This window comes from Numida meleagris, chromosome 11, assembly GCF_002078875.1.
Source record: "Numida meleagris isolate 19003 breed g44 Domestic line chromosome 11, NumMel1.0, whole genome shotgun sequence".
NCBI lineage: Eukaryota > Metazoa > Chordata > Aves > Galliformes > Numididae > Numida > Numida meleagris.
The window spans coordinates 747,202-765,701 of record NC_034419.1 but is presented as its reverse complement, the minus strand read 5'-3'; the positions used below and the strand labels follow the sequence as shown (position 1 = coordinate 765,701).

The 18,500-nt window shown below is 42.4% G+C and overlaps 1 protein-coding gene across 1 annotated transcript in view; it reads left to right on the top strand.

Annotated features, from left to right (window-relative positions):
* LOC110405104 (musculoskeletal embryonic nuclear protein 1) overlaps window positions 1-18,500 on the top strand; it is a 35,606-nt gene that overhangs the window by 2,157 nt on the left and 14,949 nt on the right. The window contains exons 2-4 of the mRNA XM_021410055.1: window positions 9,548-9,596; window positions 11,695-11,790; window positions 14,943-15,064. Coding sequence (XP_021265730.1) covers window positions 9,548-9,596; window positions 11,695-11,790; window positions 14,943-15,064 — 267 coding nt within the window. The remainder of the gene's footprint in view (window positions 1-9,547; window positions 9,597-11,694; window positions 11,791-14,942; window positions 15,065-18,500) is intronic.

Genomic DNA, 18,500 nt, shown 5'->3' with positions numbered 1-18,500 from the left:
GGCCTCTCCAAAACATCCCTGTGATGCTGGCAAACACCACCTGGAGAGGTGTGACAGGGACAGAGCACCTTGCTGCGAGCTGCTGGAGCAGCCACTGGAAACCAAGCCCAAGCTTCCTTCCCATTTAACGCACTAATTCCTGCAGCCTAAGGGTAGCTTGCATTTGTTCTTACAGGCCTGAGAAATGCGGAACTGTGATCAGAATCTCTTTGATTTCACACCTCGTCGCCCCTCTCTCTGTCCACAACCCAGAGAAGTAAGCTCCTCCTCTGTTGCCTATGTTGGTGGCGAGCGCGGCGGTGGCAGGGCCCACTGCTGTGCTGTCTCTGACTCCTGTGAATCAGTTAAACCGGGTGTGAAGCCAGAGGTGTCCTGGGATGGTTTCACCCAGGCACTGCAGCTGTTCTCTTATACCAGGAGTTGTGCTGAAGTCAGGGTAGAGTACTTCTGTGGCTTCTCTGCTAGCTGTGGTCTGCACACCAATTAAAAATTACCTCTTTCTGGCAAATCTTCTTGGACTGGTCACCATTTTGGATCCTGCCTGCTAGTTCTCAAGTCTGTTAGCCTGCTTTTTTGAAATCTGCTGCTTAATTCTGCTCTTGTCCTCCTGCCTAAGCGTGCGTAATTCTCCAGCCTAGTTTGTGGAAGCCAAGCCACTTGGTAACAGGAAGTCTTAATGGGTTTCTGATGCCGTAAGGGGTGGATGTTTGTGCTTCAGGCCACCAAGGCAACCTTCATTGGTGTTTCAAAGTGTGTGTTACAGTGCGCCTACCTGACTTCATACGGATGTTGGTTTAAAATGATATTTGCTTCTTGGCTTTTATTTTTTGGTGGAGTAGTTTTGGATTTTATTACTGATGCCACAAAGCTAGTTTTAAATATTTTTGTATAACACAGTGTATTCTGCCAGAGGTCCCAAATGCCTTCTGAGCATTCTCTAGTTAAGCATTTGTTGATAAGTGTGCTAGCACAGTATTCCCACATGTTTGATATCATTGTAGATGATACCGTTTTCATGGGCTAAAGCTGCACAAAGCTGTGGGGAAAAGTCCCGTTGCCAGTCCCTTTACCTGTCTGTCACAAGCTGCTCCTCCGATTTCATTTTCAATGTGTAATTCACATACAGAGTGTGCTTATCAGGGGACTTGTGCCTTCCCAGAGTGCGACTTGCTCTGTTTCAGGGTTTTCCCACCTGATACGCCCACCAGGAGCACGGCTGCTGCTGCGTGTCGTGAGTTACCCGGGTGGATAGTGCAGGAGGATCTAAAATGCTGTAGCAACAATACATTTTTCAAAGGAATGATGTCGTATTTTCATCAAAGTAAGGGAAAATGATGATGGGTATTAATGTTCTGGGGAGCAGAGTCTCGAGGGGGAAGTCAGAGTCATTCTAGGGACCTGTCAAATGTGAAGTCATTTATTTATCAGCTATCGAAGAAGTAGAGCGTATCATTTCCAGGTGTTTTCCAAAGTAATTTTTCTGCATGAGAAGATTTTTAAAAGTGAGAAGAACGTTGAGGAGTTCGGTGCAGTGTAACAGGAGCACTGGGGCAGGCTGCTGAGCCGCGGGTGCTGTCCGGAGCGTCCCGGGGTGCCGCCGGCCGGGGGGCGAGATGCGGCGCGGCGGGGACAGCACCACGGACAGCTCCGGGGCGGCGCGGGGGCGCTGCGGGGACCGCGCCCGGCCGCACTTCTGTCCCACGGCGCTCTGAGGCCGCGCTGCGCCCAGCCGAGTAAAGCTGCCTTGAGATGATCGGAGGTTTCTCTTTCTCCAAAAGGAAAGATGCTGCTTGCTGTGCCGGGTGGCTGTTTCTTGTCTTCTTTAAATAAAGTGTCGGTCCTGTCAGTGGCATCCTCATTCGTGTTCCAAACAAAAATGGGAGGTGGTTTAAGAGCCACAGCAAGAAAAAAAAGGGCAGCCATGTGGGTCAAAGTTAGTTACTTGCTTTCTTTTACCATGCTAATATTGTAGAATTCTTTAAAATACATCGTTCTGTCCATTGCAAGCTCTGCAAGAAATGGATAAATGTTGCTCACAAGCAACACAGTGTGCAAAGACAAGTAATGACAGTGTCGGGAGCTGTTCAAGTGATTTCCCTTAGGAAGGAAAAAAGTCCTGAATGAAATTTTGGAGTAATGATTTTGGAGTTGTTTCTGACTTCTGGAGACAGAAGACCACTCTTGCTTTGTGTCATAGTTAAATATGCATCTCTGCATTTCCTGAACACAGGAGAAATCTTCTCATAATATTTAGCACTGCTTAAGCTACATTACCTTGGATTTTACTTTACTCGGATGTACTGCAAAAAAATTTCCATGTGGGGAATAGATTGTAATATCAATTCATTGGATGTCTTAATGTCCTGATGATGTCAGGTCATGAATATTTCCGTGTGTCTGAATGCAGCAAGCCTTCTGAAAGTGCTGTTTCAATAAAATGTTTTGTTTTGTGTTTTTTTTTAAAAAGGACAAATTTTTTTTTAATCATCTGTATCACACAAGTTACACTTTTCATTAACAGCTGTATGGAGCCCACTTATCGCATTAACTCTGAACACCTTATATGGTTTGTATTACTCAGCTAGTTGCTGGATCCAGAGGGACCTGGACAGGCTGGAGAGGTGGGCCCATGCCAATCTCATGAGGTTTGACAAGGCCAAGTGCAAGGTCCTGCTTCTGGGTCAGGGCGATCCCAAGCACAGATACAGGTTGGGTGGAAAATGGCTTGAGAGCAGCCCTGAGGAGAAGGATTTGGGAATGTTGGTTGATGAAAGACTCAGCATGAGCCAACAATGTGCACTTGCAGCCCAGAAGGCCAACCGTATCCTGGGTTGCATCAAGAGAAATGTTACCAGCAGGGCAAGGGAGATGATTCTGCCCCTCTGCTCTGCTCTCATGAGACCCCCACCTGGAGTATTGTGTCCAGTTCTGCAGCCCACAACACAAGAAAGACATGGAGCTGTTGGAGCAGGTCCAGAGGAGGGCCACGAAGATGATTAGAGGATGGAGCACCTCCCCTAGGGCGATAGGCTGAGAGAGGTGGGGCTCTTCTCCAAGCAGACCTCATAGCGACCTTCCAGCATGTGGAGGGGGCCTACAGGAAAGCTGGGGAGGGAATTTTTATAAGGGCACGCAGCAATAGGAAAATGGGAAATGGTTTTAAACTGGAAGAGGATAGATTTAGATGAGATGTTAGGGAGAAATTCTTTACTGTGAGGGTGGTGAGACACTGGAACAGGTTACCCAACAAGGTTGTGGGTGCCCCCTCCCTGGAAGTATTCAAGGCCAGGCTGGATAGGGCTGTGAGCAACCTGGTCTAGAGGGAGCTGTCCCTGTCTATAGCAGAGGGGTTGGGACTGGGTGATCTTAAGGGTCCCTTCCAACCTAAACCATTCTATGATTCTATGGATATAATTATGCTCCAGATAATAAGATTGTTCTGAGCATAATTACACATGTCGTTCACATCATGAAATGTTTAGAAAAAAAGGTGCAATTTAGTTGACATTTGCAAATTATTAAAGTGATAAATTATCCAGAAACTGAAAGCTGTGTTTAATCAGAACTAACTTCTGAACTGTTAGCTAACCTGTTGTTTAACTGTAATCTGCATAATGAATTTATGTTCTTGACTAATGTTTTATAATTGAATTTGCAAGGAGCTGATTTGCACAAATGCACCGTGCATTTTTGCACTCTGCAGTGATATTAATTTCACAGTTAATGAAGTTTGCAGACTTAAGCAAGTATCTGACAAGGTCTTATCTGTGTGGATGGTGCTGATGAAATGGAGAATCACGTCTGCTTCTTCACGCCTGCAGGCAGGAAATGTTTGCCTTCTCACAGCACGCTCCCACTCAGCAGTTTCATGAACGTAGCCAAAAGTGCACCCCACAGAACGCAGAGCCTTAGCTCTTCCTGGCAGGTTGAGCTTAAGCCTGGAGCTTGCAGAGCTCTGCCTTTGTGGGTGGAAGAGGGGTGGTGCTTCGATCGGGAGTAACTCAGCTTGTACCCACTGCTGCTCAGGGTGCTGAGGACCTGTGTTCCTGCCACCAGTCCTGAGTTATGTGTTGCGTAGCCTCACGGTTTGTATTTATATTCTTATTCTTTGGGAACTGATGCCTGTCCTGTGCCTCGGGGGTGTGTGTTGTGTTCCACTTTGTCTTAGTTTCAGCTGGGACGGAATTGGTTTCTTCAGAGTGTCGGGTTTGATGTTGTGTTTTGGTTGTAGGAGAAAAACAATGTTGATAACACCAGTGTTTATAGTTGCTGCTAAGCAGTGCTGTACAGAACCAAGGGCATTCACAGCGAAAGGCCCAAAGAGTGGAGAGGGAACAGAATTAGGACAGCTGACTGACATTGGCCAAAGGGCTATTCCATACCGTGTGACATCACATGGAAGGAGTTTTGAAGGGGGTGGGAGTTCATCTTGCTCTCTTCCGCTGCTCAGGGGCTAGCTGGGCATCAATCAGGGGATGGTGACCAATTGCTTGAGCATCACTTGTTGCATGCATTCATAGATGTATTTATTTATATCATATATTTATTATGATATTTATTGTAATTATTATAACTTCCCTTTTCTCTACCACAACACGCTTACATCAAGTGAAGGAAGACAGTGTAAGTAGCTACGACCTGGAGTTGGGAGGTGAACCAGGGAGAGAGAAGAGTTCCTACGTTTTTAAGGGTTTCAAATGTAATTAGTTTTAGAGAACTGATAACTGGTAGAATGCTGTCTTGAGGCTGAATGCCCAAAGTCTGGCCAAGCACTGCATTATAGGGTTTGTCCTATCAGTCTTTGGCAGCTCCAAAGCAGGCAGCCAGCACATCACCTCGAGCGCTCACCGGGGCAGCTTTTGCTTGCTTTTTGTTGTTGTTCCTGTCATTTTCTTCCACTGTCAAAAGTACAGATTTTTCCATGGGCTGATAATGATTTTAAAATTACAAACAGCTATTCACAACTTATGGCATATGTCTTCTGTCTCCAATCATTTTTTAAGATGTTGCTCTCTGAAATTTTTATTTATTTTAGAATTATTGTTCTTAATTTCTTACTTACGCTGGACAGTGTCAACTATAAAATATAATTTCAGCATACCTTTCTTGTCTTGAGGTGGTGGTGTGACTGCCATCATATTTTAGTTAATCTGCATAGCTTTTGAATGCTTTCTTTTGGAGGTAATTGTAATGCTAGAAAATGAAGTAGTCTAGACAGCTTTAAGATTGAACCTAAAAATTACTTCATCTGATGTTAAAAGCTTGAGCTTTCTTATGGCAATATGTTTTATAGTGAGGGCGTTAGGTTTTAGTGTTGTGAAGCTTTTACGAAACTGCACAAGCGTTAAGAGGTACGAAGCTGTGTCACTAAGAGTGATGCTCCTGCACTTGGAAATTATTGCTGTTTTCATCTTCACTGAATAAAGACCTAGTTGGCAGAGACACTGTATTGAAGAAGCCTACATGGCAATTGGCCATCAACTTTCTGTTCATTATTTTTGTTTTTGTGAAGAGAGTATGTGAAAGTTGGTTGTGCATCTTTTTGCATTTATTTTTTTTTGGTTGGTGTTATGTGAAATGAATTTTGCTTTTGCAGTGCAGTGCTTATATTGTTTCATCAGCATAAGAATAAATCTGATTAGCAAAGCTACTTCGAATTTCAATTGACTTTAAACAGACAGTGTAAATCCACCATTGGCCTCCCTTTGCCATGTTCATCGTTTTCTACAAAGAGGAACAGCTTCACGTGCTTTTTGGATTTGTTTAAAGGTACATTTGGGAGTTGGCTTCTGTTTTTAAGATTGTTCCAGCTGCAGGCCTGACTGATTAGTTCTCTGGGTGAGTTTGTTGCCATGCTTCAGCAGTACTGCGGGTTCCCAGCAGCTGACTTTAAACAACTGGTGTGAATGACTTAAAGTACATTGATACCTGTTGTCGTACTAGTGATGTCAGGAAAGCTTCATCTGTTATTGAGCAATCCAAGAGTGTTGCAGGTAAAAATGGTGCTGTGCATCATAAATCAGTGCTCAACACACAGTAATGTGGATTGATTCCCAAGCCATTTGTTCTACTTAACCTTTGCTTGCAATGTTTTGTTTTTATCATTGCTGCACCCTTGGTGTGCTTTCCAGGAGTCAAGGGGTTGAGTCCTCTTGTTTGCATAGAACAGTTTGCACACAGGTTTTGACCTCTAGAGTGCTGTCCAGCAAACAGGCCAGTAACTGAGAGTGGGAGCTTGTGTCTGAATCTTTGCCAGGTTGGGCTGGATGTCTGAAAGGTAAGTTTTGCCTTAAAAACAGTAGGAGAAAGAGAAGGAAAAAGGAGGAGGAAAAAAAAAAAGCCTTGCTTACAGTGGCTGTTGGCATGGTGTCTGGGCTGGGAGCTGTGCTCTGACATTGGTTCCCCACACTGGCAGCCCTGTCGGTGCTGCTTGTGCCAGCAGGATGCATGGAGCAGGCTCGCTGCTGGTATGGGCTGCCCGTCACGTGCCTCCTGCCTGGGGAGCAGTCCTTCAGCTTGAAATACACACGTGTTAGCAAGGAAAAACCTACCACCTTCAGGTAATGCATTTGGTTGTGTGTCCTGGAGAGAACTAAACTGGTCTATTCCAAAACTTAGCTAACAGTACTGATTCACTGATACATGTTTTTTGTAGTGAAAAAGTGACTGCTCCTGGTGTGTCCTGTTTCCCAGCTGAAAACCAGTGGCAGAGCCCAGGCAGGCAAGCAAAGCATGAACAGGAGGGAGGTGGGGTTCCTCTGCAGGGAAATGAGCAGTAGGCTCTCAAGGTGCGGACGTTTGGGCATCGCATTCACAGGTGATGAGGCACAGGGAGAAAAGGAGGAATGACAATGGGGTGAAAAGTGAATTACTGGGAGTGCAGTGCTGCTCTGTTTTGTCTGGAGGAATGAGCAGCATGGCAAAAGCACTCCCGCTTTCAGTCTTTTGTGCTAACAAAGTCATGCATTTATTGCCTCCCTTTAAAACAAACTAGTAAAAAACAATATTCTTTTTTTAAAAAAAACTCTGAACGGAGGGAGATACTGAGCTCTTAAATGTCACGGAAGCTTTTAGCAATCAGTGGCATGTAGCTTACAGACTTGCTGCCCTTTTGTAAGGCATCAATTCAGCTCGTTCTCTTAGGCATGACGTTTCTTGCAAGGTTGATCTGGAGAAATCTGTAATTTCTTATTCCTTCTCTGCTGCTGCCAAGGAGGTAATGGGGGGCTCGAGTGAAACTTCAGCTACAGTCTCTTAAAAGCTTTGCTTTAGTGTGTAAAGGAGAGAGGTTCAAACAAGAGATAACCACAAGTGACACAACTCAGCAGTAGCCGCCCTTCTGTGGTGGAGCGCGTTGTTTCTCTTCACAGGATTTTCAGGAATTAGTGGTGTTTATTCGTAACAGACACAGTTCCCACTGCTGTGGAAAAACCATTGGTAGTGACGAGCAGAGCAGGGGTTCTGACAGCCTTCCAAAGTAGAGTTTAAAATAAGTGAAATCTGTCCTGTATTATTGCTAGCAACTTCATGAAACAGGGAGACAACTAACGAGCTTGAGTTTGCATTACTAATGCTCTGCCTTCCGTGCTCTTGTCTGTTATCTGCCCATCTGGCAGCTCCCATGCTCGTTGGCAGAACTGCTTTTATTTCCTTTCCTGAAAAATTCTGGCATCAAATGTATAAACTACCGGTGCTTCTTTCTTCATTTATAATTGAGCGTGAAATTCGGAATGCTCCTAGCCAATTACTCTTCATCTGCTGAGCTCTCAGCAGCGCTGTGAGCTGCAGTGTGTGCCCGGCGCTGCTGGGGCTGAGCACCCAGTGCCTGGCTGTTTGGAGCAGGTGAGGGCTGCTCCCCCGGCCTCCAGGAGTCGGCCCCCAGCTGTGCGTGCTGTGCACTGCCCCATTTTGAAAAAGTGAATGTAATTAAAATAATCCACGGTGTGACCAGGGAGGACTTGCTGCAAGCTGTGAACTCGTTAATTCAGCTGAGCGTTGCTCGTGGTGTAGCAGAAGCTGTGTATTTATGGTATGCTGCTTGCTGAGACCCAGGGTGAGTGTTGCTGTTACAACTTGTTCTTTGGTGTAAGTGTGCAGTCTTTTCCTCTTGTCACTTTTTAGTTTCCAATGGCCACATTTTTTTAGGAGACAACTTCTGAAATAATAGGATGAATAGTTATTGTTCAGGGTTGGTGTTAAAGGCACTGGTAGGCAATATTGAACCTCTGGTGGTGTGGAAAGGGTCTGTGCTTTGAGCAGTAGAGGGAAGTGGACCCATCCTTCATGGAAAGGTTTCCATTGCCTGGTACCTTTGTTGTGCCACTGGCATGTGCCAGATGAGTGAGCTGGAGCAGCAGCCGGCCTGTGGGAGGCACTGGGATGGGGTTAGGGTTAGGGTGCACTGATGGGGCGGCAGAGGCTGCAGTGGTCCCCTGCCCCAGCTCCCGCCCAGTGGGGAAAAAGTGGTTTTCTCACCCAGAAGGAGAGTTAGAAGTGGAGTTTGATAAGTTTGGACAAGCTGTGCACAGGAGCCAGTGCAGGGCTTTGGACTAGCTGCTGTTTATGTACGACTGGCTGCTTTTATCCCTTATCTCTCTATTTTCCCCAACTTGTTCTGCCAGTCACTTTGACCTCCTTCTCCCCATCTTTGGTTCCTCCCCTGCAAGTCCTGTGCAATCACAGAATATTCCCCTCCTGCATCCAATGCCGCGTCGCACTGGGATGTGATGGTGCATCCCAGAGGGGTCCTCAGAGACGGGTGTCACCCTGGTCCTTCTGAGCTCATAGTTCATGTTCTCCATCTGGCTTTGGCCTTCTGCTCCCCTGGGCTCGTGGGCACACAGCAGCTTGTCTTCTGGGCAGCATCAAGATTGAAATAGTCACATTTATCTGTGTTTTTTTACCTTTGTGTAGTGGACGTCTATTTTAATACTGTTTTTTTTTGGTGGTAGCTTTTTTTTTTTTTTTTTGTAGGCTAACAAACCTTCTTGTGAAGGCAATATCTGATTTTAAAATCCATCCAAATTCCCTTTAAGAATGCAGTTTGCACGCAAATGTCTAATTTGTCGTTCATAAAATAAATAAGCTTTGTTAGATAATGTTTGTCTTGTTACTCATCCTTTTGATTTCTTTCTGATGTTATGGCTTGCCCCCCCTACATTGCAAGCAAGACTTTCCTATTTGACTTTTGGTCTCCAGTGAGTGAAAGAAACTGCTTTTTCTGATATTCTGAGCCTGCTTTACTATGAGAAAATAAATTCTCTGCTTGCGTGGTCATAAAGGCTACAGCTGCAGCAATGGTCATCAGGCAATAGGTGATGTTTTCGTGTGGAGTATGCTGGCAGCCAGGCCATCGGTCGGTAGGTAATAGGAGGGATGAGGTTTCTTTTAAAATCTGTCTTTAGGGATTGATAAAGTGAAATGCCATTGGATAAGACCTAGTTTATTGAAGAGTATAATGCTTCTGCAAGGAGATTTGCTTTTACTTCTCAGTATTTCTCATGGATGGAGTTGCTGATTATCTCCGATTGTTTTCCTTCTTTTGTAGTAAAACGATTCAGAGAACCAAAGCATGAAAGACGTCCTTGGAGGATATGGTATGTTGCTGCATGGTATATTCCTTCAGTGTGGCCTCTTGTGTGTTTTACATATTGAGAGAATAATTATTTGCATATGATAATTAAAAAAAAAAAAGGTGATGACAAGAATGTGATGAACAAAACAATTACCAAAATACTTTGGTCAATAAATTGTTATAATTTTTGGGGGTATTTCCCTTCCAGGTACGCGTCCGGATATCTCCACAAAGATACATTTAGACATATAGCTTTAAGTTGCACCTTCTCCTGAAGATAGAATCTGGAACTGCCCTAGAATCATGGAATGGCTTAGTTTGGAAGAGACCTTACAGATCGTTGCACCCCAGCCCTCCGTGGGATGGCTGCCCCCCAGCTCAGGCTGCCCAGGGCCCCTCCATGGCCTGGGGCACCTCCAGGGATGGGCACCCACAGCTCTGGGCAGCAGTGCCAGCGGTCTGAGTAAAGAATTTCCTCCTCATGTCTCACTGAAATCTGCCCTCCTTTGGTTTAAAGCCATTCCCCCTTGTTCTATCACTGTCAGATTGTAAAAAGTCAATTCCCCCCTCCTGCTTAAAAGTTCCCTTCAAGTACTGGAAGACTGCAATGAAGATACATCTTAACATCTACAAACTTGCACAAGCTCTTAGCTTCAACAAAGCTTCATATTCTGTATCATGTTTTTTTGTGAGATAGAAAACATTATGGTGAAAGATATGGCTTATGAAATTATAAAAGAATATATGGTTTAAAAATACGTTTTTATTACTGTTAAAATATAGTTTTCTTGTAGTGCTGCCAGCATAACCCGTGCTTTTTTTAAGTTGAGACTTATATAAACGTTATGCTGTTGTTGCAGGTGTTGAAGACTATAGTGGTGTTTGTTTGGGGCTTGTTTCCAGTGGCTTAAATTCAACTGATCAGAATGCTGCTTTTCATAATTAATCCTGACATTTATTTTATGGAAAAAGTAAATACCAGTTCTTTGTGTGCAGCCTACCTCAGCCTGAAATTCAGTCTGACAGCTTTCAATTTTTAAGCCAAGAATCTCGTTCTGGGACTTGAGTATTGACATTTAGAATATGCTGTAGTGATTAGATAAGTAACGTGCTGGCTTCCTGCCTCATCACCAACATTGTGCTGTCAGTGTTGCACAATGAATTGGGAAGAATAAAGTTTTAATATCAAATTGGCAGAGAGGGCAGACAAATTTGGGAATAAAATAGTGTTTGGATCTATTTGGTTGTTGTTTTATTTTTAAGACATAGAAACAACAGGCAAACTGAGTGTTGATTGTATAAAGAACACAGTGCTGCCCTATAATACTTGTGACGTGATTCCTATATTTAAAAAATAATAATGGGAAGTTGTAATAAAAATAATATTAATAAACAGATTATAAAAGAATGATAAGGGATCAAAATCAATATTGAATCTGTACCTAAGTGTTTTTTAATATTTTCCCAATAAATACTAAACTATTTTCTTTCCATCTTTGTCTTCTGCTGTGGAGATAGTGGTTTCAAGGTTATTGCTCCTTTTGCAGTGAGCTGCTGTGCTTCAGCTGAAATTCATTGAGGCTTCTTCATGCTTTCAGGTGAAAAGTACCCATGAAAGCATCTTTGCAAAATGCACTAGATAAAGGAATTAGTATTAAATTGTCCACCAACAAGCATGTGATTACGATTTTCCCTCTGTCCCTCCCATAAACAAGCCAAAAAAACAAAACCGCAAAGGAACTGAAATGTCTTGTGAGCCTGGAATACTCATTGTTTACAGAAAGTTATTAAAGACTGAGCTAGGTTTATTGAAGATTAGCTTGTGGATAATGCGTATGATACCAGGAGGAGCTCTGTAGTCTTCAAATTTACAGTGGCAAGGCCTCAAGTTGGTATGATTTGATTTATTGTGAGCAAGGTTTGAGGAAGAATATACCAAAGGGTTGAACTTAAAGTGGAACATTGCTAAGTAAGTTAATTACCTTGGCATATTACCTTTCTAGTGTTCTTACTTTATGGAAAATGAATAATTGGGGTAGAATTGTAGTATAAATTTGCCATGTCCTACTGTGTTGTAAACAGTTCTGTGTGTCCTAATAGCTGTTTTTTACTCTATGCAGGTTTTTAGATACTTCAAAGCAAGCCATAGGGATGTTGTTCATCCACTTTGCAAATGTCTACTTATCAGACCTTACTGAAGAAGACCCTTGTTCACTGTGAGTGCTTAATTTTTGAATCATTGATGAATATGGAGGTTCTACTCTTGAGCTTGCTGTACTTGGACACTAATGCAAGATAGGTCTGAGAAAACAATTTGCATGCAAGAAGTCAGTCACTTTCAAAAACCTTTGTTTTAAGCTTAGTTAATGTAGGATCTGAAATCTGCTCTGTTAGTGTCAGGCTGTCAGGACCTTGGAAAGTGGTTTGGTTTTTTGTTTGTTTTTGTTGTTGTTTGGTTACTTGCTTGCTTTGGGTTTTTTTTTCTGGTCTGTGTATGGTTGCTTTAGACTGAGGATGAACTGCTACTTCTCCTCCTCCAGTTACTTAATGTGGACTTAGGATCCACATTGTAGTACGAGCCTGTTTGCTGAAGGAGGTAAGAGATATTAACCGGAGTACATGAAGTTGTGTATGCTGACCTCCAACTTCACCATTCTCTGCAGCAAGGTGTTAATATAAAGTCAGGTTGTTTTCACGGATAATAATCCAAAACCTTTCATGCTTGTATATCCTTCAAAAACCTACATCAGCTACTGCATTATAATTTTCACTGTTAAAATCAGGAAATCTTGCCTGGTACCCAGGCAGTTAGTACAAAAATTAATTTTGCAATCTCACACTCAGAGCAGTGTGACTAAGTAGATAAGCATTTCACCATACTGTATTAAACTTGAAGAATCTATGACTAAGACCCTGCCAGGCTCGTCACAGGAGCTGCTGAAGCAAATGGTAATTGTTTGGGTTTGTTCTTGATGGGGCTCATACTCAAAGAAGTCTATGCATTTCTGCTAATAGAAGCTGTGAAATTACTTGTAAAAGCCTAGTCATTTGCCCCTTAGAACCAAGGCGGTTACTTTGATGATGGCAGCTACTTGCTGTTGTCCTTTGGTAACCAAAGAAGTTAAGTGGCTCAATGAATATGTTTGTGGTACTTCATAAGACTGAAGATTTCTCTTTATTTCTCCTTAGTTTCTTCTGTTCCTATGTGCAGTAAATGTGCTGGTAAAACACCGCTTTTCTCCTCCCACCACAGCGTTTTGGTAGGGAAAGTGCATTGTTTTAACACACTAACTGTAGATGTAACCATGAGAGTTTCAGTAATGCCAGGCATCACTGTTGGATTTCTATTCCTTACTGACTTAATTTCCCGACGATTTATAGAAGTGACGGGTGCAAATTGCTTTTGTTCCATTTTCATATATGTATTTAAGTAAGCTAATGAACACGTGTCTAGAATCATCAGTGTTTAAAGATAAAGCCTAGTACTTCACTGAAATATCTTAAGATCAGAAACTCTTTGTGTTGGCTGCTGGGGTTCCAAAACAAAAGATCTTTGGCATGTTTCAATATAATCTGTGTAACTTCATTTTCAAATTCCTCTGTTCACGTAAACATAACGTGGCACACACCAGCTAGAAGGGTGGGAGGCAGAAGTGTCATTCAGTGTTCTCAGGATAATTGTGTGGAGCTGTGCAATGTCTTAGATATGGGCCCAGGTCCTCCCTGTTGTCAGAAAGACAGCGTGCGATGTGAACCAGAGCCACTCTTCCTTTCTTGGGCAGAAATACACCTTAAGGGTGCGAGTGGGTGAAAATTGCTGAGTAGAAGCAGCATTTCTGCCTCTGAGTTCAAATAATAATAATTTAACTCGGCAAACTCCAACATGGATAGCTTTCTGTGCTTTCCTATTTTGTAGTTTGTGTGTTATTTTCAGAGCAAAATGAGAAAATGGCGTTTTAGAGAACGCTGTGATTCAGAGCTTGGAAAGAATTATGACTGGAAGCTACTGTTTGTCAGCTTGGTATCGCAGTGCTCTTACTCAGGCAGGACAAGATGAAAGCTGACAAAGAACCTATTAAAACACCTCCAGACAGGTGCACTGTGGCTTGAAGAATTCTCAACAGACAAAGCAAGCAACAACATCCCTCAGCACTGGATACCACTGATGGGCACGGAGCTCGCCTGGCCTGCACCACAGCAGCGGGATGGCAGCAGGTCTGGGCAGAGGGCCTTCTGCCAGCTGCTGCTGGACCTTCTTTTCCTGCTGCAGGCTTAGAGCAGCCCCTGGTGGCCCTAACTGACCTGTGGACTCCTGCAGTTACTGGGCTTCCTCTGCTAAATGCTGAGCCTGGATTTTAGTGTTTGTCTAGTACAAAAGTTCATTCAAACTATGATTTGACACGCAGCTGTTGGAAAACAACTATTTTTTAAAAGCTTACAGATGTGTCTTGGCTGAAGTCCAATTCGTTTTTATTCTTGAGTTGCTGCTTGAGTGGGTTTTTGAGGGTCAGAACAGCTCCTTTACTGATTTGAATGCACGTGTTCTGTATTTACTTTCCTCTTACTGATGGTGTTTTGTCCACATGCACTTTATTCTGGAATCAGCAGAAGCCCACGGCTCTGATCTGTTATTTTTATCTCTGCAGATAAGGACCTATGGACTCTAGAGTTTACTTTAGCATTGGGAGTTGCCAAATAAGTGTCTCAGTTACAGGGATTCACTGTGTGGCTTTCAGCAGGGATGACCTTCGCTGTCTCTTTCTCAGCTGCTGTTTTGTTCAGCTGAAATGAAGCAGTAGTAAACAAACCGCATGGGCTCATGAGGTATCTGAAGTCCAGCTGCACCATTGAATGGGCCTAAGAATTAATTTGAAACCTATGGCAATCTCTGTAGTTTTTTAAAGCGTAGGTAAGATTGCTGAAGTTCCTCCTGAAACAGTTGATAGTGCAGCAGTCATGTGTCCAGTGCACTTTCTGGTTTTGTGGGAAGGCTTGTTCTGGATTCAATTTCAGACATCTTTTAAACAAGATCTAAAGTGCTAAAGTAAATCGTTTCCACTAAACCCCTCAGTAATTTGAAATGTGGCTTTGATAGTGACTGTAGGCATTGCATGCACACACAAGCCCGCACACAACGTTGGCGGAAATGTAAGTTGAAGCTGAAGCCTAAGGTCTGAAACAGAATATTGATACTCTGATAAAACTATTTAAATGTTATACTATGTATTTACAGAAGTGGGTAAATGGTTAATTGAAGTGTTCCAGCTTCCCAATGTATGCACAGATTTATCAGTTGTGGAGTTAAAATACACTGAGTTTCTGGAAAACAGACCCTTGCTCCTTGCTTTCTTTATGTTTTTCTTTACAGGTACCTTATCAACTTCTTGTTAGATGCCACATTAGGAATGCTGTTAATCTATTTGGGTATACGTGCAGTCAGCAGCCTTGTGGAATGGCAGCAGTGGGAGTCCCTTCGCTTTGGTGAATATGGTAAATGTTTCTATTTTTGCCCTGAAATGCTTTCCAAAGCAGAATTTCCGTATGTTTCAGCTAATAGTTGATCTTTAAGTCATAGCACAGTTGTTATAATGGCCGTTGCAATATTTCACTTGTCACTTATGTTCTTGCAAATTCTGTAACTTGGTGTGCAAGATCTGTGTTTAACAAGTCATTAACAAGTTTAGTGAGTCTGTAAGTGCTTAGTTAGTTTGGAACAACTGCTTGGATTGCTGTTTTTACTTTTTGTTGGGAATGGTTGAACAAATTAAAGTATTAGCTAATCTCATGGAAAACAGTGGCAAGATAACTGTACTCTGAAACACTTCTAAATAAATGGTAGCTGGAATTATCACTTCCTATAAGAATTTTCACTGCACCACATGCCATTGTGTAAAGATACAGGTCAGCATCGTGCCAGCCCTCTTTAAACAAGCACATATCTTTGTGAAGTTAATGTGCTTGTCCTCACATAAGGTTTACTTGAACTCGTGCACACAGGGCTTGTATCTGATGAAAAATGCACAAGTCTTTCCTACAGGCTAAAGGGTAGAGCAGTGAAATTGCTTTCTTGTGAAGCTGTGGACTTCGTCTTCTGCTAGTCACAGCAGTCTGCTGACCTGCAGAAGCTGTGGATTTGCAGGCGCAGAAAAACTTTATGGAGCATGTTCCTGACATCAACATTCAATTCTGTTCAATCTGACGTTTTCAGCTTGTTTAGTCTGGCTGGCTGGGGATGGAAGTTCTGTATAGACACTAAAAATTGCATTTGAAGCTTCTTGAAATTAGAAAAATAAGAATAGGGGAGTGGTTGTCTGTTTAGAGAGCTATGGCTCTTCACAAGGAAAGAAAATACTGTAGTTAAAAAGAAAAAAAAAAGTTTTCTAAGAAAGTATCCTAAGTGGATAACAATCAAAAATAAATAAGGGCCTTGTTCAAGTACTGTAAAAAGTTGGGATTTTTTAAAATTAAATCAAATAGCATTAATTGCTATTTGCTTTTAATGTCAGAAGTTTAAAATAGATAAATGCCTGGCTTATATCTTGGGAGAAATAGCTGCCTATACCACTAGGTGTAGTCGTTTACATAGAGTGAATGTGCATCTCTTAGGCTACAGCTTATGACCATTTAAGCTGTTTAGATCTACACTGCCACAACTCTGCCTATCTTCTTTTTTTTTTTTCCCCACGTACCACTGTCTAAATGTTTCCACTCTTTTCCTTGGATTGATGCTCATCTGACTCTTCTGGGAACTTAGGCTCAGAACTAAACCATCCGGAAATTCGCCATATGTAGAAAACGAACTAGTTTCTAGTTTCTCCAGACTAGTCCCCAGACTTGGGCTTCTATATTTCTTGTGTGGAGGTGGGCTTGGACTGATTCTTCATTGGCATTTTCAGTTAGTAGATCTAAGAAGGTGTAAGTGGTGTAGGAAGTTCTGTAATTCCTCTATAATTAGTTTTTCTTTCCAATATCAGATCATTTTCTTAGTGACATTCTTCATTGTATCCTCATTAGTATGCTGCTCCTGGCCTTAGCCTGTGTTGTTTTTTATTAAACAGACTGTGATAAGGACTAATAAAAAGTGTACTTTATGTCTTTGTTTTCATTAGTTGTATGGAAAAGGCTTCTAGTATAAAGAGAACTGGTTAACAGATGGAAAGCTATTATTGATAGCTGGGCAGGAAGGTTAGGCCTTATGGAAGAAATCAGGAACTGCCTAAAAAGGGTAAGTTGTCTTCTCTAAGCACCACTGTCATTTCTGAAATAAAATCCCACATATTACCATTTTGTTTAAAGCTTTTCACCTTGGCTCCAGGAAAACTCTTGTCTCCTTTTTCATAAGATTCTTAAAAATGAATAAATGAGGTAGTGTAAAAACAGGAGACTGAACTGCAGTCCTGTGGGGTCCCACCAGTGTTTAGATTCACTTTTGGAGGTAAATACAGATGTGTAGCATCTGTGAGTGGTGAGGTGTCTGCTCGCTGAGATGTGATAGGGATTTGTGATGTTTTATCTGAAGTACCAAAGGAAGTTTGCTTGAAGATGACCATGTCTCCAGTTGGTTTGCAAGGGTGGACGAACAAAGCCTACAAAAGAGCAGGTCTCTTCTTTTGACTGAGTGATGTTGCTTGTGTTTCTAGAGCCTAAATAATCATTTGTCTCGAGCTCATTCTCACTGTGAGCTCATTTCCCATCTTAGCTCTATTACTTGATCCCTGGTGATTCATTACTTGAGAAGCTGTCATAAAAATAGCTGTTGTCTTGCTCATTTTGAAAGCCGCTCTTTTTATGGAGGGTAGTTTTTAAGTGTAAATGCCTCAAGGAAAGAATGGGTACCAAGATGCCAACATGGTTGCTGTTTGTACAGCATGCTAATTTATGAACCTGCTAGTATGGTGCTCCCTCAAGGGCTTTGTTGTCAGAATTTTTACATTTATTAGATTTGTTTTCATATTTCCAGCTTTGTATTTCAGATTCATTACGTCAGCAGCTGGATTTTAATAGAAGCGTGGAATCAGTTAATATATTTGTGTACGTAAAGAGGAGAAAAGCAGCTGTGATCTGTACCAAAAAGAATGTTTCCTGCATTCCTCCTCCCTTCTTGCATTAGGTCACTTTAGCTGCTGGGAGTAGAAAACAGGTGACCAAATCCCCCTGGCTGACAACAAGCTCTCTTGGCAAATAGATGGCTGTGGTCTCTTTGCTTCTCAGATGACGAAGCTCAGAAGTTGTTTCTGATGCATCTTTTCCCTCTAGCTCTTTGCTTATGACTTGCAGAGCATCTTACACACTTACTTGTAGCCTACCTGCTGGGTAGATAGGCACTATAAAGCTTTTAAATGTTGTTTTTCAGAAGTTCTATGAGTTGGCATTCTTGTAAGAGAGTGCCTCAAGATTTGAACAGAAACAAGTTGCAGTACAGAGAAATCACGGGTATTTTGTTTAAGAGCTGTATATAAACACACCTCTGCAAAGTGGCTGATGAATATAGTAGGCGCTCATACAGACTACTTCTTATTGCCCAGCATTTTCAGAAAATATTGCTACAGTTGTCACTGCTGAGGCTTCCAAATTTTTCAGTTGCAGTTCAGTCGTAATGTGCTTTTTTTTTCAGTAACAGGATTAGCAAGTGTGTTCTAAATATGAAAGGGTTACTCAGCAGGTATAAAATCAGAATTTGAGAGGCTGTCAGAGACTTTGGAAATGAAAATTAGGGCTTTATGGCTTCAGTGTTAGCTTTAAACTTCTAATTTCCTAGAATCAGAAAATCTTTTGAGTTGGAAAGGACCTTTAAGGAATCATCTAGTCCAACTCTCCTGCAGTGAACAGGAACAGTGGTACTTAACAGAAGGCTCTGTCATGGTACGATTGGCTTTCTGGGCTGCGAGGGCACACTGCTGGCTCATGTCAAGCTGCCATCCACCAG